The sequence below is a fragment of the Etheostoma spectabile genome, chromosome 6, assembly GCF_008692095.1.
Source record: "Etheostoma spectabile isolate EspeVRDwgs_2016 chromosome 6, UIUC_Espe_1.0, whole genome shotgun sequence".
Classification (NCBI taxonomy): Eukaryota; Metazoa; Chordata; class Actinopteri; order Perciformes; family Percidae; genus Etheostoma; species Etheostoma spectabile.
The window spans coordinates 16,694,407-16,721,381 of NC_045738.1; the positions used below are offsets into that span (position 1 = coordinate 16,694,407).

General features: G+C 39.1%; 3 protein-coding genes across 7 annotated transcripts in view; 1 reads left to right on the forward strand and 2 right to left on the reverse strand.

Moving 5' to 3' along the window:
* The window catches only part of otud7b (OTU deubiquitinase 7B), a 43,909-nt gene extending 42,512 nt beyond the window's left edge, over positions 1-1,397 (reverse strand). For all 4 annotated transcript variants that reach the window (XM_032519225.1, XM_032519224.1, XM_032519223.1 and 1 more), the window contains exon 1: positions 1,187-1,397. The gene's annotated coding sequence lies outside the window, so the exon portion shown is untranslated. The remainder of the gene's footprint in view (positions 1-1,186) is intronic.
* A 346-nt stretch (positions 1,398-1,743) lies between these two features.
* On the reverse strand, positions 1,744-6,435 carry rbm8a (RNA binding motif protein 8A). 2 transcript variants are annotated; one of them, XM_032519084.1, is made up of 6 exons: positions 6,169-6,435; positions 4,983-5,042; positions 4,792-4,869; positions 3,930-4,066; positions 2,448-2,584; positions 1,744-2,193 (listed from the first exon to the last, which is right to left on the reverse strand). In XM_032519084.1, the coding sequence occupies exons 1-6, from the start codon at positions 6,233-6,235 to the stop codon at positions 2,145-2,147; spliced, it is 528 nt and encodes a 175-aa protein (XP_032374975.1). In that variant the 5' UTR covers positions 6,236-6,435; the 3' UTR covers positions 1,744-2,144. The 2 variants fall into 2 exon arrangements, with proteins under 2 accessions (XP_032374975.1, XP_032374976.1); XM_032519085.1 differs by having other exon boundaries at positions 6,175-6,432.
* A 3,076-nt stretch (positions 6,436-9,511) lies between these two features.
* Positions 9,512-11,713, forward strand: LOC116691459 (type-4 ice-structuring protein LS-12). Its single transcript, XM_032519086.1, has 4 exons — positions 9,512-9,689; positions 9,909-9,983; positions 10,433-10,583; positions 11,315-11,713. The coding sequence occupies exons 2-4, from the start codon at positions 9,932-9,934 to the stop codon at positions 11,574-11,576; spliced, it is 465 nt and encodes a 154-aa protein (XP_032374977.1). The 5' UTR covers positions 9,512-9,689; positions 9,909-9,931; the 3' UTR covers positions 11,577-11,713.
* Positions 11,714-26,975: the final 15,262 nt, after the last annotated feature.

Below are 26,975 nucleotides of genomic sequence, written 5' to 3' on the forward strand. Positions count from 1 at the left end.
CTACACAATGCCTAGCTTCTTTAAATCCCATCAAGGAGGTTCATAATTATTGGTGTGTGTGTGTGTTTTCAACAGTCTATGGCTTTATAACAATTTGAACAGTCTCCTGTCAGCCAAGTGCAGTGAGGAACTTGGACCTATGTCCTACTTTTCATGTTGAAGGTCTGTCTTTGCTGTCCCAGCAAACAAAAGAGCCCCCAAATACAAGACCTGAATAATTTAAGGAAAAGTGTAACGAAAGCCGCTTTCATCGCGGTGTTGTTGGGAAATGCCGGCAAATAAATAAGTCCTAGCTTCAAAACTTGCACGAAACACTGAACCTAATGACCCGCCAGCTCAGGCAGTGGTCACACACACACACACACACACACAAATATATGGCCGCAAGGTTTGGAAAGAGATGATCTGCTGATTTGATCCAATCGATCAGGTTAACTACCTTACGTTTGCTTCATAAAACCGATTTTGAAAAGAAGTTAGAAAAAAATACGCGTGGATGTTAACGGTTAACTCCAACAATTCCCTCTAAGCTGGTATTTTAAGTAAATGTTACATCACACATGCACCCTAAACTAAACTGAGCTCAGATCACCTAAATCGTGACGACCAGCTATTAGAAAGCTAGCTCATACAATTTATGGTAATTCTAACAGCTTAACATAACTGTTAAAAGCATAAACATTGAACTAATCCCCCATTCAGCACAACTTTAAAATTCAGTGTTTAACCTGCACAGCTTTTAAAGCTAATGTAATGTTCAGCAACGATTTGTTTCGTCTACATGCTTAGTAAATATATGCATGTAAATGCTACTGACGATGGCTTGTCCTAAATGTTGACTCTGTGCCAGCTATTGTGGCTACGACTATTCTTTGAAACAAAATATCAACGAACAATATACATGCTTACATAAACGCATTTGAGGCGTTCAAACGCATGGGGTTCATGCAACGCTTTTACTCACCCCAATAACTTTATTTTCATGCAACTGACTATTTAGTCACCCTTTTAGGAAATTACCATACGTGTGCATCAGTTCTTATTGCAAAGAAGTGTTTATTATGTTTCAGTAAGTAGACCGAACCATGACGTTTGGCTAGCAAGTGGCTACTTCAAGCCTGGCTAATCAGCAGCTAACGTTAGCTAACGTTAACGCTAGTAGCTAGAGTATCCCTTTACTGCTTACCTTCAACGGCCTCGCAGTTGTTTTCATCATCCCATTTAGTTTTCCAGCAAATACCAACTCGTGAGTACCATACACGTTTCCAAGACAAACAATTCCTAACTTTTTAACATCTTCATTAATGGAACTCCGTGTAAAATCCCAAACTGGACCACCACCGACAAAGTAATTTCTCCTCCACTTACAACAACAACGTCAACCGATGAATTAAACCCGCCCCCACGAGCAGCCACCCAATCAGAGCTAACAGTCTATGATATTGGCATTTCTAAAAACCAATGGACATTGTTGCAGTCTTTGATTGATGTTTCCCAATGGAGTAAACGCCAAATGAGAACGACAGTACAAAACATTCGCTTGCCAATTGGCTGCAGAAAAAATAAAGGGCAAGGGGTTTTGTCCAAGTAGCCTATGAGTGTGGCATTCATAGTCCAGAGTGACAGGTGCTTTGGACAAAATAGCTGGGGCGGAACCATTGCCTGGGTGAGGTCATCTAAGATGATGTAAACTCTACGTCATTAGCAGGGCTAAATAAACCATAAAACAGGCCACACAAGTGCTTTTAAAAGTTTAATTTTCCCAAGAAATATAAAACAAAACAACAAAATGCAAATCACATTGAGAATACTTAAACATTTTGAGAGAACCATAAACATGCACTACATACAAGTTGGCATTAAATGTATAACGATAGTTTCACTGATAGCTGAATGGATATCCTTCTGGTGCATTGTAAAGCAACAGAAGCAATTTACAAAAAATGAAAATGCTGCTTTTATGCCAATAGATTATTTTGTTATTCATCTCTGAAGGATAATAATTCCACAGACCAATATTTGAAATTGCACAAATCGATGCAATACAACAGTAACTCAAAATATTGTACAAAAATTAGTTTCTTAAGAGAGGATTACAAATGGCCTGTCAAGTGCCCTCCTCAAGCCAATGGCAATAGCTAAACTCAACGCCGCCTCCTGTCTGGACTTCTGCTGCGTCTCCGCCCGCCAGTCCTGTAAACAAAACAAAAAAAAACATTACATAAATAAATAATCTAGATTGTTTAAATGGCTACATTTTAACATTGCAAACATCAAGGCCTGGCTGATGGAAAGAAAAAAATTCTAATAACTTGATGCAATTCTACCAAAATTAACATACAACTGTATTTTTCGAAATTGCTAACTGACAAAGTGCAACATGTGAAATGTTGACAAAACTCCCTTTACTGGGAAGTTAATGCCATCACAGATTACACCACACTTACCTCCTCTTGTTCTTGGGGGGCCCTCTGACAAATCCCCAGTCAACACTGATAGGCTGGCCCATCATGTCCTGAGCGTTGAGCCCTTCCATGGCTGCCTGGGCCTCTTTGTAAGTCTCATACTCCACCAGCGCATATCCCTGGGAACAGGGTCATCAGGACAGCATGTGAATTATTGCAAATTTATTGCAGCAGTGCTTGGGTTTTGTAGCTTTTTACAATTTAAGTTTACTACAGCACAAAACAGGGAAACCCATTACTCAAGAACCCTAATATTCTTTGGATGACAGCTCTGCTGAAACCAGTCTGGGGTCACAGGGCATACATTTTGAATTAGAACAAAAGTTCAGTCAACACTATACATTTTATGTTGCTGAAGCATTAAAAGATGACCAATAAAATGTAAGAGACTGTTGCTGTTTGAAGTCTGTAATGAAAATAGATATTCTAAATGCTGGTGTGTAATTGCTGTGGAGAAAGAGTTTCAGGGCAAAGACATTTTGTTCCAACTTCATATTTGAAACAATGATGCCACCTTGTGGCTTACTAGAAGGACTACACATTCTGTACATCTGGACAGCAAAAAAAAAAATCTCAATACCAGAGGTGCCAGAATTATTTTTAATATTTTTAATGAACTAGAAGGTTCCTTCAGCCTATCATTTGCTGCATTTCCATTACGAAATAAAGACCAATGAAGATTAGGCGAATTAGTATGCTATTGTCTGACAGGATGAGGGCTGCTGGTGGTCGCAGGTGTGACACACTTCAACCTGCCGTTCAGTTTAAAGCTGCAGTCCCAAAAAGAAAACGTAGAAAACAAAAAAACAACAAAAAAGATTTTTTTTCAGTGTTCTTTTGATCGTTGAGAAACCAGAAAAAAAATAAGGTTTTATTCGTCTTTCACAGCGCACACACTTTTGCCTGAAACTATAAAAGGTGAATATGGGGCAAAATGTGAGAGCTTGTAGACTCAATGTGATCACTTAATACGACGTCAGAACTTGCAGAACAAAAATCTGAACTTGTATGTTAAAAATTGCACTTTTAAATAATATTTACACACACAAGCAAAATTTAAAGTCACAAAGAAAAATACACACAAGAGCTTGTAAAAAAAAAATGGGAATTTGTGATTTGCACTAAGATTATGTTCACACACCCGTATTCTGAATGTGAAGAAGTCACAGATAAAATATTCCCATACATACAACGGCTGCAAACTTGTAATGCACCATTTACATTTTTTTTTTTTTAAATCAAGTACATTTTCTATCTCAATCCCCAATTCAGCATTCACAACTGCTCAAATCTGTCACCGCAACTCCACATATGGGCTCTCTTGCATCACAAAGTGACAATCTGTGCACCTCAACTTTTGCAACACTACTTTGTGCATTGACTAAATGTCAACTTCTCGTCCATGAAATGAAGGACACCTTTGATCTGACAAGCGTGCACATGATAAATGGTTATCTGTCTCACCTTGAGGTAGCCTGTTCTGCGGTCCAGGTTGAGATGCAGGTTCTTGATTTCTCCGAACTCTGAGAACTTGTCATGGATGTCTTCCTCCGTGGCTTCTTCATGCACACCTGTCACAAACAGGATCCAGCCCTCCACAGCTAAGCCACAACAAAGACAGGAAAAGGCATCAGGGGTCAATTAATAAACCAAGCAGCACTTTCAACTAGATTATGACAAGTAGATTTATGATTATTAAAGCTCTCATCAACATTGCATTTGAGTCACAGAGCTAAGACGCCATTTTACCAAAAAGCTATTTTGAGAATATTCAAAAACTATTTTAACCACATAGATTAAAAAATATCTCATCCACTGCTCAGTAAAGATATGTTAAAGATTTCTTTAAAAAAAAAAACTTAATGAAAGTAAACTGAGCATCACCCTTGCTTTGAAGCATTGTTAAGAAATGGGATGTAAATAAGATTTTTTTTTAAAGCAAATAACCAATGAAAAAACAGAATGTGAAATGTTGCCTATAGAGTAGGGCGGTATCCAAATTTTGATACCATCAAACCTCCTCCCTATTTTACTGCGGTATACGGTATTTCCGTGACTAATTATAAATGACGATAAGGCCATCAAACTGTTGGCTTGTACCGTTCAAACTGAATACCAAACACTAATACAGAAATACCTCTCCCTATTCATTAGGTCGGAACCCGAAATTCAGCGAAACTGCAGAAGTTGTGTTCTTTTTCAAGACCAGGTTACTTGGGGCATGACTTCCTTAGCAGAGGCACGTTAAAGGTAACAAATGTGTATCTTAGACTATTCTATTTGCTTACTTTCAAACTGAACCTAAAATTTAAACTGCAAAACTTACATCTCTGAGGGCCTGGCTCGTCCCCATCTTGCTCCACAGTATCATAGTCCTCTTTAATTCTGGACCTGGCTCCTTCCTCTGGTAACAGCAAAACAGAAAAATGTTAAACTTTGCTGACGAGCCTAAGAAACTACATTTAAAAAGGTCAGGAGATTAGATAAACCATTGTAACCAAAACAGTGGTAACTCACCTGAACCAAAGCCTCGCCCTTTCCTCTTCTTAGCTTTCTCCTTCAACTTGTGGATGCTCTCTGAGAAAGAAAAGGTGAACAAGTCAAAATCTATGCATGCTGCTTACTTGCCATTTCTCCACAAAGCCCAGTATACCTCGTCATACTGGTAATATTTTGTTTGTATATGCTGTATCTTTCTATTCTATGATACATATTACACAATATATTATGTCATATTGTGGCACAGTACTATTATATACTGTTGCATTGTTGTACATATAAGATTATATAATGTAATTGTGTACTATAACACTACTGCACCTTAACGATGTCTTATTTCCCTCACCATTTCATAATTAACCATATTATACTATGTTATTATGAAGTCAAATGTCCTTCAGCAAGACATTGAACGCCACGTTGCTCCCCGGACGATATGTGGCTGTCCACTGCTCCAAGTGCTCTACAGAGTTCATGGTTTCTTTTTTTCATTATTTTCTATTTTAGTTTATGTAACGTTACCTATTATTTATTTATGTTACTTTCTATCCGTATATCTCTATGTTGTTTCCGTTTAACTGCGGCAACAACCGAAATCACCGCTGGGGATCAATAAAGTTGAATCTTTTGGTTCTGATCTCAGTTAGCTAGCAAACACGCTTAGCTAGCTAACTAAGTTGCTATTTATGTAACGCTATTTAAAACTCTGCGAATATACATTGTGTAGCTAGCTAACGCCCTAGTACAAAACATAAATTATGAATGTAGCGTTAAATACTTATACCGTAAATCTACGTTATGTCTGCCAAAGTTCCCAACCGAAAACGTTAGCTTGTGAAGGCTCAACTGGCTAATGTTGGCGTGCTAGCAGCGGTTAATAACAGTGTGATAAAGTGATATCTTAAGGCAACGTAAACCACGCTGCTATGCTAGGAAACACATTTCAAATATCCTTTTTAGAAGAAAAATTGACCTTTATAGGTCGCAATTACCACGACTTAGCTATCTTACAAAGACCTTTGAATGAACCATCATATTAGCATGTTAGCATTTTGGGGCCTGCTACCACGCAGTCAGAGTTTGCAGCATTTACCTACAGCCACGACCATTTCAATGTAAACCTCTATATTTTAAAAAGAATAATTTGAAAGCCGGAGTTATGGAGTATCTGCCACCAGTGGTTGGGTCTAAATATTAATATTACCATCACCATCCTCATCCATAGGAAAGTCCTCGCCTCCCGCTTCATGAAGATCCAGCACGTCCGCCATGATGTCTGTGTGTGTGTGTACGACTGCAGCGTCTGAACGACGCACCAACGTTCACGCAGATAGAGGCAACAGGTTAGCGGATGTTGCCAGGTCAGGTAAAAGTAAGTAACTCATCAGTAAATATTACTGTAATTCACAGGCAGGTTTTCCTGTGTTTCAGTTACTTTGCATACTAAACCCACAACAACACAGTCAACCGTAATACCTCTGTGACAACTCACAGAGGTTTGTCATTTTGTTCTCCTTTTCTCCTGAACCAAACATGATGACGTATGAGGCTTACCAGTTTGTTGTCAAGGATTACAATAATGTTGAATGTATGATGCATTTCGGACTGAGCGATGTCTCAATATTATATCTATAGCTTATATGAGACTCGATATAGCCTACACTTTTGGATATCGTAACGGTAATATGACACAAATGTTTTATTTTCCTAGTTTTAAAAGTTACAGTAAAACGTAATGTAATTTTCTGAATTTATCAGACTGTTCAAGCTGTTCTATTATCTTTATCCACTTCATTATATCCGTAGCCTACTACTGTTGATTGTTTTTTTGTTTTTTTTAATCTCATAGCCAATAGTCAGGCTACGTTGTTTTTGGTCAAAAACATCGTAATATTAATTACTAAGCTGCTATAAAGCTGGTGCACTGGTTACTCCACTACTGAGGTTTTAGAGGTTTACTCCTCGACGCATATATTAATTACATATAGTGTTGTCGGACTCTTAAAATATTAATCTGAGCTTGTCAATGTCAAAACGAGCACTTTTGTGAAGGTTAATACAATTGGCAATTGCCCTATTAACTTACATTGTAGCTTGTTTCGCCGCTGCCGACTGCAGAGATCTTGCCTCATACTGGACCAATGCCAAAGATTGATATTCCCATCAGTCACTTAACAAGAACATAGGAATATACGGTCCAGGTTGAAAAACCGGTAGTCACGTCAGATTTAAATGGGCAAAATCTTGTTAAAACACAGGTTGGCAGGGGTCCCTTTCTATTTAACCATTTCAGAAGACTGCTCTTACAATGCCTTACAATGTTGCCATCTTGTGGCAAATGCCACAGGGGTCACAGCTCAAAGCTTTACCAGAGGAATCTTCAGAGATTTTATTGTGGAAAGGACCAATGGCCATTGCAATCCAAAACCACAATATAAGTAAAACATGGATTGCTAGATAAATGAGAGGGATAGAGAGAGATCTCTTTTTATTTTTCATACAAAAACTTATATTATTAGTATAAATCCATCCTAATATTGTGTCAATGTTCATATAACTGTGTAATGCTATGGCAACACTGTTATTGAAACTTTCATGCCAATAAAGCCCCTTTGAATAGAATTGAATTTAATTTAATAGAGAGAGAGAGAGAGAGAGAGAGAGAGAGAGAGAGTTCACTAAAGAATCTGTGTGGATAAGCATTAAAGCTATAGTTAAAGCTAACCCAATACCAAAGATAGACATTTAAACCATGTCATTTCTTATACAGTTTTGTAAAGGCCTAAGTCTGGTATTTCAAGTAATTTGTTAAGTGTCCAAACTATAAAATAACTGTCCTGAAGTCAGGATAGTGCATGCTACGGACAGATAGCTGACCTGAACTTTAACCTTATGGATTTTGAACTAGCAACAATGTCCACATCACTTCTGTACTAATATAGTCCATAGTACCATCTATGATCTGACATGAATCCATGGCAGAAAATTTGTAATTTCTCTCTAAATCAATATTCATTTGGAATGGACACTCAGATGTATTTATCCAGTTTAAATTCACCACCTATCATTCAGTTATTTCTTTTAACCTCAATGCTCCTATCAAACCAAGCATGCTGGCTTTAGCCAGCTGAAGCTGTTGCATTTGCATTGTTCGCTTTGAAAGACAAAATCCAAGATGGCACACAAAGCCGTGTTAAGCACTTAATACAGTAAGTCAAATAATAGTAAGACAAGTAAGACCATTTTCACATCGGCTAAAGAAATTACACTTTCTTTATTAGCCCTTTTATTATACTCATTGTTGCCAAAAAAGGGCGTGTAGTACAATCAATGAATGTTATAACTAAGTAGATAAGTAGGTTGCCATATAGTGACATAATTGCAGACACGACTCACTTTCCTACAGCTGTTGCAATGTAAAAGTGGAGAACACAACACAATATACTGTATAGTATATTTAAACAAATATACCAAATGCACCAAAGGGATTACATAATAAATATACATAAAGAATGTTTATCATTTGATGATTTGTAGACACATCGAGGCAGTAATTGTATTTGTTTGAAAAAGAAAAACGAACAGCCAGAAGGCCCCAGTATGATGACACAGGAACTATAGGATCTTGTTTGATGAGCTTATCAGGAGCTCCTCGGGCTGCTGCTGATTGTTACATACGCTACATCAGGGGTGACTGCTGATAGGACCAGGGAAGTGTCCAAGGCTCCAGCTCACCTTTATTAAGATATGAATGTAAGATTAAACCCCTGCAATCACCAAAGATAGGGCACAAAAAAATAAGATCAGTGCTCATGAATGACATACTGGATAATATATACTTTTAAAAAGGAAAGAACCACAAAAAAATACCTTGAAAAAACATGAAATCTTTATGAAACTGTTTTTTCCAGTTTGTGTTGTCTGATCTTTCATACTTTTATCTTGCTTCATTTTGCACCTAAGTAAGACACCCTTAACCAATATAATAATAATACATCATATTTTAAAAGTTGATTAACTGTTTTGTTTGTAAAACCTTGATCCTTAAAGCCACTCCAGCTGTCAGATAACTTATATTATACATCTGAGCATGACATTGAAAAAATCAAGTAGTTAAATGTACTCAAACAGAAAGTGAGTAACACACACACACACACAGTGCGTGAAACCATCTTTGTGCAGACCTGTCATTGATATTATGCATTCCCTAGCCCCTTACACTATCCTTGACCATCACAACTAAATGCCTAACCCCCCTACCCTCACCCTTACCATAACCTAATTCTAACCCTAATCCCAATACCAAGTCTTAACCCTCAGACAGCCCTTCAAAGTTGTGGGGTCCAGCATTTTGGCCCCACAAAGCTGTCTGGACCCCACAAGTATGCTGAACTCTCGATTTTTTGGGGTTGATTTTTGGACCTCACAGATATAGTTAAACAAGAACACACACACACATGCATTCACGCACGCACGTACGCGCACACACACACACACACACACACACACACACACACACACACACACACACACAAAGTGGACTTTGTTTTTTTCTTGTGACAGCTCTCAAGCATCAAGGTTCAGCCAACTCAAAGTCAGGTCACTTCTTTACGTAGGAGGTGATTAAATTGTGATTAGTCGTGATTAACTCACCCTCTGGAGCTATAAAAGCTTCCGGCTCTCTGACAGAAGGCACCACTGAGTCAAAGAACCCCAGGAGTTAAGGTATGTCTCTTGCTGCTTTCCTTTGGTGTTTATTATACTTTCTATGACTGTAGACAGAAACGTATTGTTCATACATTTGTAGAAAACACATTGACTATCACTCACATTTCCTAAATGATCTGAAATGTCTGTTGCTGCTTTGTCACAGTGTGCCACCATTTTATTGTAATCTCTGAAACTTTTCAGTGTCCTCAGAATATGTCCTTTAACTTTCTACAGGTTTGTCTTGCTCATCTGCAGCCATGAAATTCTCCCTCGTTGCCGCTTTTCTCGTTGTTCTGGCTGTTGCCCATGGTAAGACATGTTTTTACTGATAAAAAAAACAACTCTATTTGATATACGTAATGTATTTATAAGATCAGATATAGGACTATAAAATACGTAAACTTAACTTCAGAATATCTGATTCATTTTCTGTACATCAAAAAAACCTTTCTCCTTCACATTTAGGCATTTAAAAACCTTGATCTGAACTTGACCACTGTGCAATTTAGAAACAGTAATACCCCTCAGTGGACACTTTAAAAAAATCTACAAACCAACCAAATTCAAAGGATTTCTAACACAACAGCAGAGAGATAGTGCTAATGAAATATGTCTATTGTGTGTGCATGCCTACCCTTCAATCTGATAAACTGAAGAAATTACTGTTGATATTTTTAACTGTCTTCAGGCTGTGCAGTGTGTAAGGTTGAATTACATTAAGTGGATTTAGATAACAAACAGCCAATGTGTGTTCACAGGCACTGAGGCCGGGTCAGTGGTGAAGCGTGACGCCCAGACCGATTTGGAGAAGCTCACCCAGCTCATCAATGACATGTCTGCCAGCATCACCAGCGCCACTCAGGACATGGTGGAGAAGGTGAAGGCTCTGGAGGTGACCAACACTGCCCAGTAAGTAACAACCAACACAAAAAATACCTTCATGTTCTTCTAATGTTCATGCTTTCTGCACAAAATATTATTCTGTCTTTTTTCGGGCTGCAGTTAATTTTGCTCTGCTGTGCTTGGAATTGTGATCTTGGCATTTGAAATCACTGTTCCCCTCTGTGTAAGCGACAGATTGGATAAAGCATTCAGTGAAACGTTTCAAGCAGAAGCTCTACATGTAAATGTCAAGTGTATGAATGTTTGACCGCTTCATTTTTCTTAGAACAATGTGTTCAGAATGTCATATAGAAGTTCCAGAAGTATTAATTTCCCCCCTGAAAATAGATTGACTTTAAAAATGACTTGACATATTTTATTAGCTATACACATACAAGTTTATTTTTATTTGAATTTTAACATGTAGACAATCTCATGCAATTGAGAAATTACACAACTGAGAAAAACTGCCTCTGAAAACAATAAATGCGTCCCTTTTCAGTCAGTTTTATGACTGAAAGTCATATTTATTATGTAAATTACACAAAGCTAAAGTCTAACCACCTCTTGGAACCCACATTATCTTGACCTATAACCTGGATTGAAGCCATGAGTGGTCAATCACAGCTGTTTTTCTCAAAAGACTTTCCTTTGGAGTCACACTAATACTTTTTTAGGCAGTCCAAGTTCACTTTCCTTTATTAAAATACAGTCAGCAGCAGTGGCTAACTGAAGTCGCTTCCTCCTCCCTTCCACAGGACTTACATTGACGACAGCAGGGCTCAGATCCAGCCTCTGGTTGATAAGGTCCAGGCCGAGGCTGCCAAGCTGCAGGAGCAGGTCAAACCCTACATCGCCAACATTGAGGATCACATCAAGCCTCTGACTGACAACTTCCAGGCCCAGGTCAAGCCTCTGACTGACAACTTCCAGGCCCAGGTCCAGCCTCTGACCGACATCATGGAGAAGTTCTTCCAGCAGGTGATGGACCAGACCAAGGCCCTGCTCCCCCCCCAGTAAAGCTTGATGTTGGTTCATTCCAGCTGCAATAACGTTCCTGTTTTGGGTCTGTCCAAATTGCAAAGCTGGTGTTTGTCCGTCTCCATGTTATCTGAGATGTGATGGCTGAATGTTACCAATAAAGGTTTTGAAAGTCATCATTTTGAGCTGATTCTAGGATCAGACCTTTAAGGGATTTAAGCCCCTAATGAGAATCTGATACAGATACAGTGCCTTGTAAAAGTGTTAACCCCCCTGCTAAATCAGTAATTTAACTGGATAACAATGAATATATTCATTTATTTATTATTATAACACAGGATAAATGCTAAATATTGAACATTTGAAAAAACTACAAAAGTCCCTTCATGGATCTCCAGAATCAAATGAAATGATAATGAGGCTTAAACAATAAATAAAAAATACAACTTTCCTCGACTGGGTTACAGGTGCATAGCATTAGCGACAGCGACACGGGATAATAAACCTGTTTCTTTGAACCTGTAACTGTTTGCCCTCTGACACTAACAGACAAGTTCGCAAACTCTAACTTGAAGCACTAAAATTGATTTAAAAGAAAATTGTTGTTATTATTATAATTCTAGGGGGGCTGAAATGAAATTCAGGGGGGCTAAAAAGGGTTTGAAATCGCCATTGATTTAGACTTATATGAGTAAAGCTATACAAGCATTCTGAGCACAGAGGTTAATTTCTAAAAATTAAGCCGCAGGGCAAGTTATCAAGCTGAAATGAAATATATTGAAGCAGAATCTGGTGAGAGTTATTCATTGAAGTGGATATCAATATTACCTCTGACCTTTGGGTCAATGGGGTTTTCCATCATGGTTCAATATTCTGAAGTAGGCTGTCAAATAGGTTAGAGTCCAGTTTACAGCGTGGATACAATCTGATGAATGAGATTAATTTAAATTGATGGATGTATTGACTTTTGGCCAATAATTAACCTACCACACAATTTTTTTTTTTTATCACAACAACCTTAAAGCTTGGAGAGAAATAAAATCACCTCCACCAGTGTGGTGTAAAGTAAGCAGATTAACAACAGAAGGATTTGCATGATCAATGTATAATTTGGACACAGCTTAAGCCAAGTCAATCAATGTCTTAGTAAAACTCCAAACACAAATAATTTCAAAATTCATTTCTATTTGAACAATATGTTCAAAACTATAATACGGCAATCTTTGCTTTGACAATTTACTTCTCAATCTGCGTTTCTAATTCCACCTCTTGTATCCTCCTGATTTTCACCCAAAATTGTGCAGCTTCCCCATGGAGATAAATTGTGATTTGACCCAGTTTAGTCGGTGTTGTGCACAATAGTACATCAAGGTGTACAGTAATTGCTGCTCATCTTTCTTGGAAGGCACCCGGAGTACTCGTTGCTTTGTTATGCAACTACTCAAAGGGAAATTGGAGCTCAGTGTCCCATTTTGAGAGAAATTGTCACAGATTTGGCGTAAGTTCAAGCTTGTGTCTCAAAGCAGTGAGGGAGACAATGACTTGTTGTCAGTTCAACCACATAACAACAAAATCACTAGTCTTCCATGCTGCTATGGACTTCCTCACCCAAACAGTGACGGCCATGAGACTTATAACTTTTAACAGCATTTTTCTGTAAATTAAAATCTTGTAGAGGATGCTTTTCTTTCTAAGCCAACTACAAATGCACCAATCAAATCATTGCTGGGACCAGTGGGAGATCTATTCAGTAGTCTCTTATTCTCTCCCAGTTCTGTTGCCAAGCTCCAAGCTTACTCAAGGTGGCCTCCTTGAGCTAATGTGTGATCCTGTGGAGACGAGGGATGGCGGAAGGAGTTTTTGACAGAACCTTCACGGCTCTCCTTCAAACCAGACCTTCGTCGGCCCTCTCAAACGTCTCGGTTGAAGGCCGGAGCCTGTTTGTCCCAGAAGAACTGGCAGTGCTGAGCAGCCTTCTCCTTGTGCTTGTAGAGATTAAAGGAATCGATGGGCAGCCTGTCAAATAACCATTTGCAAAAGTGGCCAAAACACGCTTGAAAGAAAGTAAAAACACCTTTTTATAGATGGAAAAAAAAGTTATCATTTGAATAACTGCAATTTATTCTGTGCGACTGTCTTATCTTTCATCTACCGTTTATTTGTTAATTGGAAAATCATAATCATACAGTCATCATCTTGCCTAATGTATTAACTGGGGGTCAATATGTGTTCCATTAATATATATTTACACTTCTATATATGTACTCCACCACTAAAAAGTGACACGCAGTTGCAGATTCTCTACCTTGAAACATGGAACCAACTGTTTTGTGTGAACCTGTGGAGGGTTCAGTGTGTTCTGGATGAAGGTAGAAAGGCCTGAAGCAGGGCCAGGGGTTATCTGCCAGAACAAACTGTGGGATCCAAGGCTCGGTACAGCCGGAGACAATCCTGCATGCTGGAACAGAGAGAAAACACTCGCTGACAAGCTGTCATTCAGTCACTGCGGCGTGATTTTCTGTACTCCCGTCAGTGCTAATTAGTTCAGTTTCAGTTGGATTCAGCTGTCAGTCAGCGATGCTGCTGCAATAAAGTAGGTGAATGGTGAAGAGAAAGGAGGCGGTCAGCAGGTTAAGATCCTTTTTCAGTTTACGATTTTAAAGCTCTGCTGAAATAATGTTAAAATATTCACTCAACCAGTTGTTTGTCCCTATTGTGACGTTCACACTGACGGCTGCAGTGTTACTACAGCAGGCTTTTAATCATATTTTACAACAGAACAATGTCCAAACGTTGCAGCTTGAAAGTGGTCCTGCAACCTTTAGTTGATCAAAAGACAATTAATATGCAACTATTGTGATCGATTGATTGTTTAAGTCCTTTTTCAAGCAAAAAAAAAATGAATTTTTTTTTTTTTGATTTGAATGATTTGAATTTGATGGTTCTCCAATCTGAGAATATGTTGCTTTTCTTGGTCTCACATTTTAGCAAGTTGAATATTTTGGGAATTTTGGACTATTGTTTTGACAATACAAGAAATTTAAAGACATCATCGTGGGATCTTGCATAGGGTAAGAGGCATTCCTACCGTTTTTTGGAAGTTTTTTGAAATTAAAGAGATAATAATTGACAGATCAATTAGTAATGAAAATGATTGACAGTTGCAGCCCTAATTAAAAGAAATATTAGTATATAAGAGACTGCAGGGAATACACAGTATCACATAAACATAATCGAACAGTATTAAACATTGCTGTGTACAGAATAATGGGTTTTTGAATCAGATAATCATTTTCCATCAGATACAATTGATTACTTATTGGAAGAAGCTACAGGAGGATGCAAAAACTAATTATTTCACATGGGAAAGTAAAACTTTGTAATTCCATAAACCAGCTCCTGCTGAGCCTCAGATGAAAACTATGGCATTCATTTAACATTTCTCCCACTTGCATGTACTCCACTCAATTCCACATTGTCTATGACGTCTACAGGTTCCAGGTAAGGGCTTTATGTTGTCAATAAGGATCAATTATTTAACATGAATAATAGCCTTTCGGAAGTCATCTTTTGAGGAAACAACCTACAGTCAGATGTTTCTCACTGGCACTTTGCCATTTTGTTAATGTTAATTAATGTTAATGACACATAACAGGGATGGACACATACTTACCGTAATGGACACAGAAAAAAGCACTTTAATTGTACAGTAGGTGTTATACCAACATTAGAATTATGACATGTACATGTCAAAATGATATGCAATATATTAAGAGTGGGGTATAAATAAAGCTGCCTAGGAAATGGCTGTTGGCAGTAGGAGTGTCCTGTCATTTTTTATACATGTATTTTACTTATTATTTAGTTCTATCAGATTTAAAAAAAAATGTTTTCTTTCTTGCAACAGCATAAAAGACAAAAATAAATCAATTTTTTCAATCTTTGCAGTTATTTCTGCATTCCTGATTTATGTAGAATGTCATTGTGAAACTGATTCCTGTTCAATTTGTATTTGAACGGACTGTATTTATATTGCACTTTTCTAGTCTCAACGACTACGCTTTTACATAGTACAGGAAACCTTCACCATTCACACACATTCAAGTACTGTGACTGCCATACATGTGCCACCTGCTCATCAGCTGAATATTCACACCCATTCATACACTGATGAGGTGCAGCATCGGGAGAAATTCAGGGTTCAGTGTCTTGCTCAAGGACACTTCGACATGGGGCTGCAGGGCCAGGTATCGAACCACCAACCATCCGATTGGTGGATGACCACTCTACGCCCTGAACCCCTGGCGTGCTGTAGATTTGCGCACACATCTACAGTTTGTCAGTGGGGTGTCTGCACTAGTCTAACGCGTGCATTTTGGCAGATAACCGTCTGTTTCTGTGCGTTTTTTAAAATAAAAAATTGCGTATCGTAAATGATTTTTGTGAAAATGAGTGAGAACAGTCAGATTTCTCAGGATCTTTGTGCAGTTTGATGTGAAATACAGGAGTGCAGAGACAGAATGGACCCATTGCACAAATGAGAATCATTATGAGAATGCGGTTGACACTGACAGACAATGACAAGACGAGTTGTAAAGGCAAAATGTGTCTTTAGATTGCAGAGCAAAATGGCTGCAATGAACACTACAAAAACAGTAAATATTCAAAAGGCGATTCGGAAATTCTCGGTATGGCTCCGTCAAAACAATAAAAAGATATACAGTATAAGGAGAGACACTCTGATTTATCCAAATGTGAAATTGTTGGCACTTACCCTTTCTGAATTAGGCACCTGGGGTCATCCACAAGGGCGTCAATTGCAGGCACACAAAAAAAGAGCAATTTGAACTGCACAAAGAGAAAGCGGAGTCTTTGTCAAAAATGTTTTAACTCACTTGAATTCACAAAAAGGATTTTTTTTTGGATGTACGGAAAAGAGGCTAAAATGCTTTGGGGTTGAGGAAATAGAAGATTTGAGGGGGCCAATCTTTCACACCCAGCGGTTGAAGACAACAGAGCTGATGTTGGCCTCTGAGGAGAAAAAAGGACACAGTCTGTCTCCAATGGCCAGGGCAAAACACTGATAGATATGTTTTTGCTGGCATGGGTTATATTTTTACTCAGAACTGACGGACAGCCCCCATGCACACAGGTGCTATTCAAGGAAACTGTGTAAAAGTGACGTCACTAAGAAAAATCTAGCCCACAAACCTTTTCAACGCTCAAGTCCCGCCCACTACATTTTCTTCATGTTTTTCCCATTTTCTCCTTTTTTCTCTCTCTCTCTCTCTCTCTCTCTCTCTGCATTTCCACATCTCTATCACTCTCTCTTCACTCTCTCTTCACTCTTTGTCTGCCTGTCTTTGTGGATGTGTATCTCCCTCTGTCAGTTTCTCTCCTCTATAACATTTCAACAAACTATAAGCCATAAACACACATCTGTTACAAACTCACAGAAAACACTTACAGGCATCTTTTCATCTGTTTCGCTCCTGTCTTAAACACAACATTATGTCTGAGCATAACATTGAAATACTCAAGTATTTAAATGTACTCAAACAAAAAGTAAGGTGGATAAATCTCTGACAAACACACAGTTTAGTGTTTGTTTTCATTTTGCTGAATGCACAACAAGCTCTGAATGTCTTTGCTTCTCAACTATTTGTGTGGCTTCAACAAACGTGTGCAGCTCCTGTGAAACCAGCAAATGAAGCTTCCCCCAATTTTCATATAGCCATTCAATTTAAAGTCTCTCTCTCTCTCTCTTTTTCTCTCTCTCTCTCTCTGAAACACCACTTTGTGAAATTACAGTACAATTTTGAAAAGTAGAAACAGGCAGCAGGCAATTCAGGTTCTCAGCCTCCGCAACAATGGAGTGTCGGCCTTGGTGATGGTTGCTAGGCGATGGAGGAAATACAATGGCCTCCTCTGAAACCAAAGGCCCTTAAGTGGACTGACAGGAGTGAAAGCACACATACACACACTCACAGAACAGAGCGATGCAGGGAAAGGAGAGTGTAAGTGAAGCTGTGCACCTCTGTGTGTAAACGCTCGACTGAAATATTGCAGTTGGAACATGAGGGAGGATTGGACCAGGTGTTTTCTTTGGGCAGCACACACTAGAAACTAGCAAAAATATAGACATACTAGTCCTGGACATGTGAAAAGCTATGTGTATGTACTGTCCACATAATCTGTTGCTACATGCCCATGTTGGATAAATACATTGTGGGGCCGTTTTTGTTCTTGAAGACGGCTTGGGATAACCTGATAAGGGCAGATTACGTTTCAGACGGAGCAATGTATTGACCAATCACATGGTCAATAGAACAACAACCAGTGGCTGCTCACGTCTGGCAGCCTGTCTGCTTCTCCATCTGTCTGTGCATTTGTTCGTCCATCCCTCCATCCTTGCATCTGTCTGCTGCCATGTGTCCCCCAACATCCATCTATCCACCTGTCAATCAATGCAATCAACCAGTTACTGTAACAACTTTGTGTCACTGCTTCCTAGCCATCCATACATTTTTAAGCGGGCCAGTGAAAAGAGGACATAATAAGACCCTGTAATCAATCAAATTATAAATATAAAGTTAAAATCACAATTGGTAATCCCTATTTTTCAGTCCAAAATAATCTCAGCCATTTTTGGAATTTTTATTTATTTGCTAATTTATTTGCTAATGTGGGGTGTTGACACCACAGTGACATCACTGCTTTTGCTTAAAAATGAAGCAATCCGATTGGCTGTATGGAAACACGTTCTAGAATTTTATTCCGACAAAGAAATTGGCGCCCAATTTATATATTCTACTATACTACACTAATATAATATTTCTCCCCTTGGGTCACTGATCCAACACATTGCAGTCAAAGAGCAGATATGTTTACTTTAATTCAGAAACATTTATATGAAGAACAGTTACAAGTCCAAGTAGCAAAATGAAGCCTAAATACAGAAGAAAAAAAGAAAACAGCCTTGTCCTCTGGGGATGTACTGTACTTTTGTTGGCCTACTGTTACTTTGTAGCAGCCCAATCAGACAAGTGCAGTTTACTATGAGGTGTTTGACTGACTGAATATAATAATGTCACAAGAAATACATTATGGTGTTTTTTCCTCTCTCTCATTTACAGGTCCTCTTCACAATCTGGAGCATCATTCTGTAGGGTAAACTGCATCAGTGAAAATAACCTCATTAAATGTCTATTGTTGGTGGGGCTATATCAAATATATTTTAGTGAAATGAGCTGTGTTAAGGCAACAAAGGGGTATATTCAAGACCAGTGGTAATATATTTCTTTCTTATACAATTTGGAGGAGCAGCTTGGATAATTACAGCTTGGTGGTTTGGGCTTCCTGGCCACGCCACAAACACTGTGAAATGAATGTGCTGACCTTTTGAGACATTTTTAACAACCCTAAAAATACTAAGAAAGCCAGTATCTCTCTGAAGTAATACCCTTCCCCTTCAATCTCATCCCCCCCTACACATCTCCCTCATCTGCTGGAGAGAAAATGAAGCACCACTTCAAGGCAGCGCTATTATTTGCTCCTTTTTAGGGGCTCGGCCCCTGAAGTACTGCACTCAGTTAGGACCTGTAATGTAGATTCCATTTCAGCTGCTATTAGGCCTCATCCGTTACAGCAGACCAACCTGTTCGTTATTCCTTCCACTGCTCTCTCCATCCTCCATGCTTCACCTCCACATATTGCCATCCACCTCTCCTCCCCCTTTTGTTTTTGTTCTGCCATCCCTCCACTCATCCTCTCATTCCTCCTTGCTCCTACACCCATCTGTCCCCCTATTCCATCCTGCCCATCTCTTCACTCCAGCACTCATCTGACCACCCCGGTTTCTTCCTCCCTTCCCCTCCCCCTTTCATCCCTCCCTCCATCCACTCCTCTCCACTCTACTCCCATCCCCAGCCTTGCCCCCAGGGGAGCCCTGCAAACTGCTTATTCAACAATCGGCCGCCATGAAGATATGTAATGACATTTTCGGAGGCAAAGAGGCCTGTGTGGTTTTTAATTCATATTTAATGGCTGTCAGGCTAAATAGCCCACTATCCTAAATGGGAGAGAGGCTGCTGCTTGTCCACTTAAGACTGAGAGCCGTCTGCGTGTGGATATCTGCTGGCTGTCCAGATCAACTGCTGCTGCCTCTTTCCGTTTGTTCTCCTTTTGAGAAATCACTCTCAATACAAGATACAAGCTGAAGAAGCTTGGCCATCAATTATCTCACAGCAAGAAGATAAAAGAAGTGCTTCTTTTTTTTTAAATGAATATCCAAAATTATGGGAAGAAATCTGACAGTTCAGTGGGGTGGTCATGTATTTTTTTGTTTTGGTATTTTTAGGCCTTTATTGACAGGACAGCTGAAGACATAAAAGGGGTTAGAGAGGGGGAATGACACGCAGCAAAAGGCTGCAGGTCAGAGTCAAACCCTGGCCCACTGAATCGAGGAGTAAACCTCTATTTATGGGTGCACGCTCTACCAACTGAGCTATCAGGGAACCCAAGGCATCTTTGAGCCATTAAAGCTATAACATGAGCATTGGAAGAAGTATTCAGATGTTTTACTTAAATAAAAGTATCAATACCCAAATCTTTCTCAAGTACAGAGGTAATATCAGCAAAATGTATTTAAATGGTACTCAGTACACAGCAGAATGGCTCTTGTCAGGGTAATGTTACTTTATTGCATTATCATTACATTTGCAATGAGCTTTTTAAATATGTATCGGCTGCAGATGAAGATAATTGTAACTACTGTATACACTGTTGGACAGCTTAATGTATAGCAATTGGGCTTATTTTATAAACTTGTTTTGTGTGTGAAAATCTAATCGGTAAAGTAATTATTATAAATAGTAGTCGGAGAAATGCAGTGGAGTAAAAAGTACATTTCCCTCTGAAATGCAGTTGAAGAAGCATCAAATGGAAATACTGTAGTAAAGTATAAGTTGAGTAAGTGTACTTTGAGTTAAGTGTAAGAGTATGTGTACTTACTCAATTAAATGTTCTTGTGTTCACATGCTTTGTGCCAAGACATCATTCCAAAAAGTCTGTCAGTGCATAAGAAACCTGCTTTGACTCTGATGGTTTGCCATGTGCCATAAAACAAACTCATAACAATCAAAAGTCATTATGTTGGAGGTAATTGTTCTGTGTCATAATTCGGCAGGATGTCTCTCTAGTCAGTCTGGGCTTGTGCCTTTTATGTTCCATTCTGTTCCACCTTTCACATGTCTCCTCTAATAGATAAATTCCTTTCCAAAGAAGCGGAATTACTATAATCCCCTCATTTTTTTCATTTTAAAATGAAACAGTCTACTGGTTTTGGTTCTGGTTTGTTTATTCATAGAAAATTATACAGCTTTTAACTCCAAAATTCAGTCTTTTCGGTTAGAAAAACAAGTTCATTCATTTACTGATTTAGCAGTAGTGTGGCTCGAGGGATGTCGGACGGTCCCCCGCTTTGGTCTGGACTAAAACGTCTCAGCTATTGTATTGATTGCATTACATTCTGCACAGATATCTATGGTTCTGAGAATATGAATTCTACTGATTGTGTTGGTCGCTTCCTGTAATAGCATCGTCAATTTTTAATTTGTTAATACTTTGGTTTCCAACAAAATATTTGCTAATAATTTTGTTGCTATGGCACTCCCATCAGCCTCAGTTGTACTTTGTGTTTCAAGCTCAAAACCCCGTTGTGTATTAAGTACAGCCTCACAGAGCCACTCGAATGGCTGCAGACTCCCAATCTTGTTAGAATTTTTCCAGAAATAACACACGGAGGCTCACATGGATTTTCACTCTCAAGGCTTTTCTCTCACCGTGAGCTCAGTCGATGCCTATACCGCCAAACCTCTGTCCAGACAGGAGCCCTGAGGTTTTAGAGGTTGGACTGCGTGTGGACTGTTTCCCCTGACCGGCTGGAAAATGTGAGAGGTGAAAATCCTCCAGATAGTGCTGAAAATGTTTTGTTGGTAAATCTTCTCAGGATAAACAAAAAAATAACAGCTAACACTATACAGAGAAGCAGTCTAAAGGCTGAGAGAATGTGTGGCATTCACTGGCTGAATTGTGCAAATTACATAGTTGGCAGTAATTAAAACCTTGAGAGCCATTTGTAATTTTAGATTGCACCTTTGGTCTGACACTGTGCACAGCAGGGGTTCTGCAGACATGTCTTTAAGCCTTTCAAAATGAGGTGACCCCCTCTCCCTTTTGAATGACATGAAAGTAGTCATAGTGGTGCTACAACTGAGAAGTGCTGTATGGTGCTCAATCACATGTGTTAATGTAATCATGTTCGTATAATGGCAATTGATTAAGTGTTAGTTAAAGTTAATTATAGACAAAAAGACTCTCAGGCATTAAAACATATCTACAAGTGTGTCCATTCCAGCCAATTACTGACCAGTGCAACATGCAGCATCACCAGCAGCATTGAGTCATCATGAAACAAAAGAGCTTGGGGTTGGGCGAAGTAGGATCATCACTACTACAAAATATTGATGCCCCGGCTGCCTCGTATCATTTTTTTCTGAGTGGGTTCCAGGCGCTGAAATGTAAATAAATCTATCAGGGCAAGGAGCTGGGGGCTCCAGTTACCACTCCTAACAATCAAGAGGCTTTTCATGCTGCCCTGGAGGGCCATTCCTGTAACGCTAGCACACTGGAGAGAGCCACAAATCATCATCTTTCCCTCCCTCTGTTGCTTTCTCCTCCTCCTCCTGGACTTCTTTCTTTCCCTTTTGCTTTCCATTTTATCCTTTCACTCACTTCACTTCACACACACCGCAGTGGTGTCCTCGAAATGGAGGACACCGCTGTCCTCCATTTCTCCATCCTCATTCTCCTCTTTCTAGCACATTTCTTTTATTACTAATGCTCTTCATCACAATCCACTCATGCTTTTTGCTCTCCCACAGCTCTGCCTTTATATTCTCCCTCCTACTCTTGGTTCTTCACAGCTCCCAGATGCTCTTTAGTTCTTTAGTTCAACTTTAGTTCTTTAGAAGCTCACACAACAGTAAGAGGTAAGACTCGAGGGATTCTTGCAAACACATTTATCAAAATCTTAAAGATCATGTCAGTTTCATTTCAGTGTCAAAAAAACACCTATCAACATTATGTATTATGTGTAAGTAAAGCTAATAGAACTAGGTGTTTCAATCCATTTAGTAGGAAACTCTTTACAGTAGCAGTCGGTCTGGAATGGTGAAAAGGAGGGTAAGGTATATCATTAGGGTCATCAGGTGGGCACTCTGCTTCATCGACATTTCACTGATTGAAGCCAACGACGTCTCCAGAGGGCTCAACAGTGTACCCAGCGTCCCAGGTACACCCCCCTCCATGCTATACCCTCCATTGCCCTCATTGTCTCTGAATGGCAGGGGCATCCTTCTCCCCGTGCTGCTAACATTCTCCCACATACCAGCTGTCTCTACCTTGCTGCCCAGTTGGGGTCCTTACGCTTGATCCACAGCCAGTTACTCTTTTTTTCGGCAACACTTGACATGGACTTGATAGCCTGTTGGAGGGAGCAGCCCTTCACCCCTATTTTTTCGCAGCAAACTAGTGGTGGATGTGGCAACAAATCCCCTGCATCCCACCTCTACTGGGAAGATGCTGGTCTTCCAGCCATCCTGAGATGTTCAATATTCATATACTGGCCTCTAGTACACAATACAGTGGACTATTGTAGACAACCTGATTAAATAAAACTATAGCCTTTCTTTGAATGGACCATACCTTTGGTTTTGCATATTTTAAGGAATTTTCCCAGTGTGGGATTAATAAAGCATCTTATCCCTCCAAAAATCGCATGTACTTTATATCAAAACAACAAATTTGCCAACCTTGCTGCTGTGTTTTGAATGCCTACTTTTCTTACTATTTCAGGATCCAATGATTTTTATTCATTCTATAACCTCACCACAACTAGAAGTGCACTCGTGAAGCACAGACCTTCATCAAGGCCAAATGCCTATCTCACAATGTTAACGAAAGTGAAAAAAGTTTTTTTTATACAGAGTTTAATGGGTTCTTTGTAATTTAATGGGTTCTTTCTTGGCCCCTTCTCTCTTTCCATAATCTTGCTGAAAAACAAATAAAGCAAACCCGAGAACATTGTCTTGGTGGAGGTTATAATTTGACAAAAATTAAAAGCAAACCTGATATTGATGGAATACACAACAGAGTCTGCTAATAGATTTTCATTGTAGGTATGGTAATATGAATAGAAACCAAGATAAAACGGACAGGTGTTCTGAAAACAACAGAAACTGATTTATTGTACTTTGGCCCATTAATGCACACAAATGTGATAAGCACTTTTACATGACTCTGTGTGTGCTTTGTAAGGAAGGACTACACACGTTGAGTTACTATAGAAATCCTTCAAACAAATACTGGAGGCATTTCATTGAGAGAGAGAGAGAGAGAGAGAGAGGTGGCGGAGAAGTTTAACAAGGTAAAACTGAAGGTAACCAAGGCCTCATTCTACGTTGAAAGGAAGAGAAAGAACATACTGTTAAAGAAACATCCATATAAATATCCATAAGGGAAAGATATAGAAAAGATGGTAACTTTGAAAACCTGTTTTATTGCATTCATTTGAAAAAAAGTTTACAAAATATAAAGTAGCCTACAGTTGAAGACAACGACTAAATATTATAGTTCATCCCAAAATTACTGTTTTGCGGGAATACAGCAGATTTCTGTTATTGTTGTATAGGAAACAGCTCGACATGGAATAATTTAGAAATGCAGATAAAAGTCTACATACTAGTTACAGGATGAGTTGAATTAAGTAGCAGAGGGCATATTTATTTCATCATCCATGAGCTCAACCATCATATCACAACATTTTAGTGCCAGCGGTCTGGGTTGTGCTGTTTACCCCACACTACTCTTTTGTTGTGGAGAAATGGATTTGCTTTTAAAGACAGCGTGCTGTTTTGAGAAAATTTGAGAAGACTGGGTAGATGTGCCGTAGGTGACGGTGAAAGGGTTTTGTTCGGATGTGAGAAAGGAGGTTTTTGCAGCCATTGAGTCACTGGTATTGATCGACAGCTTTACAAAAACATCAATTAGGGCACTAAAAGTATTACTTAATGCACATTTAAGCATTATGAAGACATATAGGTGTTGGGCATGGATGCCATTTTATTTCCAGCCTTCACACAAATAACATCTGCAGCTGCTCCTTGTTGAGCGATCATGCTATCTTTGTCCCCTTGATCAATGGTGGCCTGAGCCTGACATTGATCTGTCTGGCGGCTCTGGGACTGTTCTGTTCTGACCCACAGAAGCTGGACGGGTCACACAGGTCATGGCCACAGTTTGGACTGATACCGCCAGAGGTTAATATGCAGCGGGTAAACATGAGAACATGACACTAGGAGAGATAGGACATGCCCCTGCTCGATGATTTTTCTGACAATCTATAGATGGGGAAGCAGGGCAAATATTGAATCTGTCACTTGAATGATCAATGAATAAAGTGCATCATATGATTGTATTATAATTCATTTTATAATTAAAACCTTCGTTATATGTCTTTTAATCACAAGGACTGCAGACTGCCAGAATTTGGCTTTTTATTCAAAACTGATCAACACCAAGTGAGTCAATAAGCTGGAGGATATGTTTACAGTAGTGAGTGTCTGCCCTGGGTTGTAATTTCATCCTCATGCAGTGTAATTTCTCCCTTCTCTACTTCTTGGTTGAGTAAATAAATCCCCTTTCAGACATGTCCCTCTTTATGTTACTTTGACGTCAATTTAACATGCTGGTCTCGTGTCTGAATAAGCACTCTGGTCACGTAAAAGTCACAACGGCATTCCTACTAGATCAGATCTATAGTGGTAATATATCCATCTTGTCTTGTAACGCCTTCTGAGATCACTGTAATAAATGTATCATAATATTAAAGCTTGGTTTTTTATTGGTCCTTTCAAGGGACCCGGTGTTTTGCATGAAGGCAAAACAAGTATTACACAAATGAACAAACAAACAAAAAATTAAATAAATTAATGGATTTAATGGTGGCAACATTTGCCGGGAATAACAGGATTTTACTGAGTTTACAGGCTATGGGTTTTGAAGAGTCCATATGGATATCTCAATATTTCTCCAAGAATTTGTTATTATAGATTTTTTATTCCTTTAAGTTTTATCAAAAGTGGATCATTTGACCTTTAAAATCTTTAAAGTTTTTACTTCTACACATATACTTATGTTCCTGACACAATATACACAGGATGATGTAGTGCTATCACATGTGGCAGGGGACAGTGACTCTCCAGGTTGAGGGCAGGATCCAAACCACTGTCAATCAATGTCCAACTGTTTTTTAAGTGAACCTACATCCACAGCAACTCTTGTCATAGCCTGACATCCACAGAGCCTTACATTTCACCTTTTTGCGCCAAGATTTATGAGTGTGGTATTACAATTTTTTTGCATGTTCCTGATCGTTTGACACAGAAACCATCCACCATCAATTTACTGTAATTACTGGCAAACCTCTGACAGACCACATCTCCCAGTCTGGTGACTGGTCCCCATCCATCCTCCAAAAATGACAGCTTTATAGCCTCCTCCCAGGACCGTCCTAGTTCGGCCAATGGGATGGGGCAAGTCTCTGCCTGAACAGGGAGCAAACAAAGGGATACATCTGGTTGATAAATGAAGACGTTGCCCAAGGGTTGTTGGTTTTGTTCTTCGTCAGTACACTCACTAATTAAATCATTGTGCATTTTAATTAATTTAAAACAATTATGCATGTCATTCATGCTGCTCAGGGTCTGTCTCTCCCCACTTACCCCAGTCAGGATATTGTTAATTACTGTGCTGATAACGGTGTTCAAAAGCTTTGCACGACTATTTTACATTAACGAATGTCCGTTACATTTAAGCCATTGCCAAATAAGTTGATACAAAGCTAATTAAGCCCTCCAAAACTCTCTGCATTTCTCAGTATGGCTATAAATGATGAAAATGATGAAACCAGAGTGATGCATTTTTCGTAACCGCTGAGATAGGACAACAGCAACAAACTGCTTTGGAAATTACAAGATAATTACCTCTTCTGAGGAGTCCATCATGTTTCTTTGTCTCTCTTGATTTGACAAGATAAATGCTACTAGCAACTTGCAGCTAATGTGGTTGCGCCAACAGTGTTGTTGTCATTACTTAGAATTCCTCATGGGGGGAGACAGAAACTACACATACTCTAGCTTTAAGCCTCACAGAGCTGCTAGCATGGCTGTAGACTTTTAGTCTTGTTTAATTACCATGTCTTCCTCTGATTTACCATGCCCCTTGAAATCCACCCTGCATGGTGCATGAAATTGGCAGAATTTGCCACACCGTGCTTAAATAATAATAATGATAATAATAATAATACATTTAATTTGT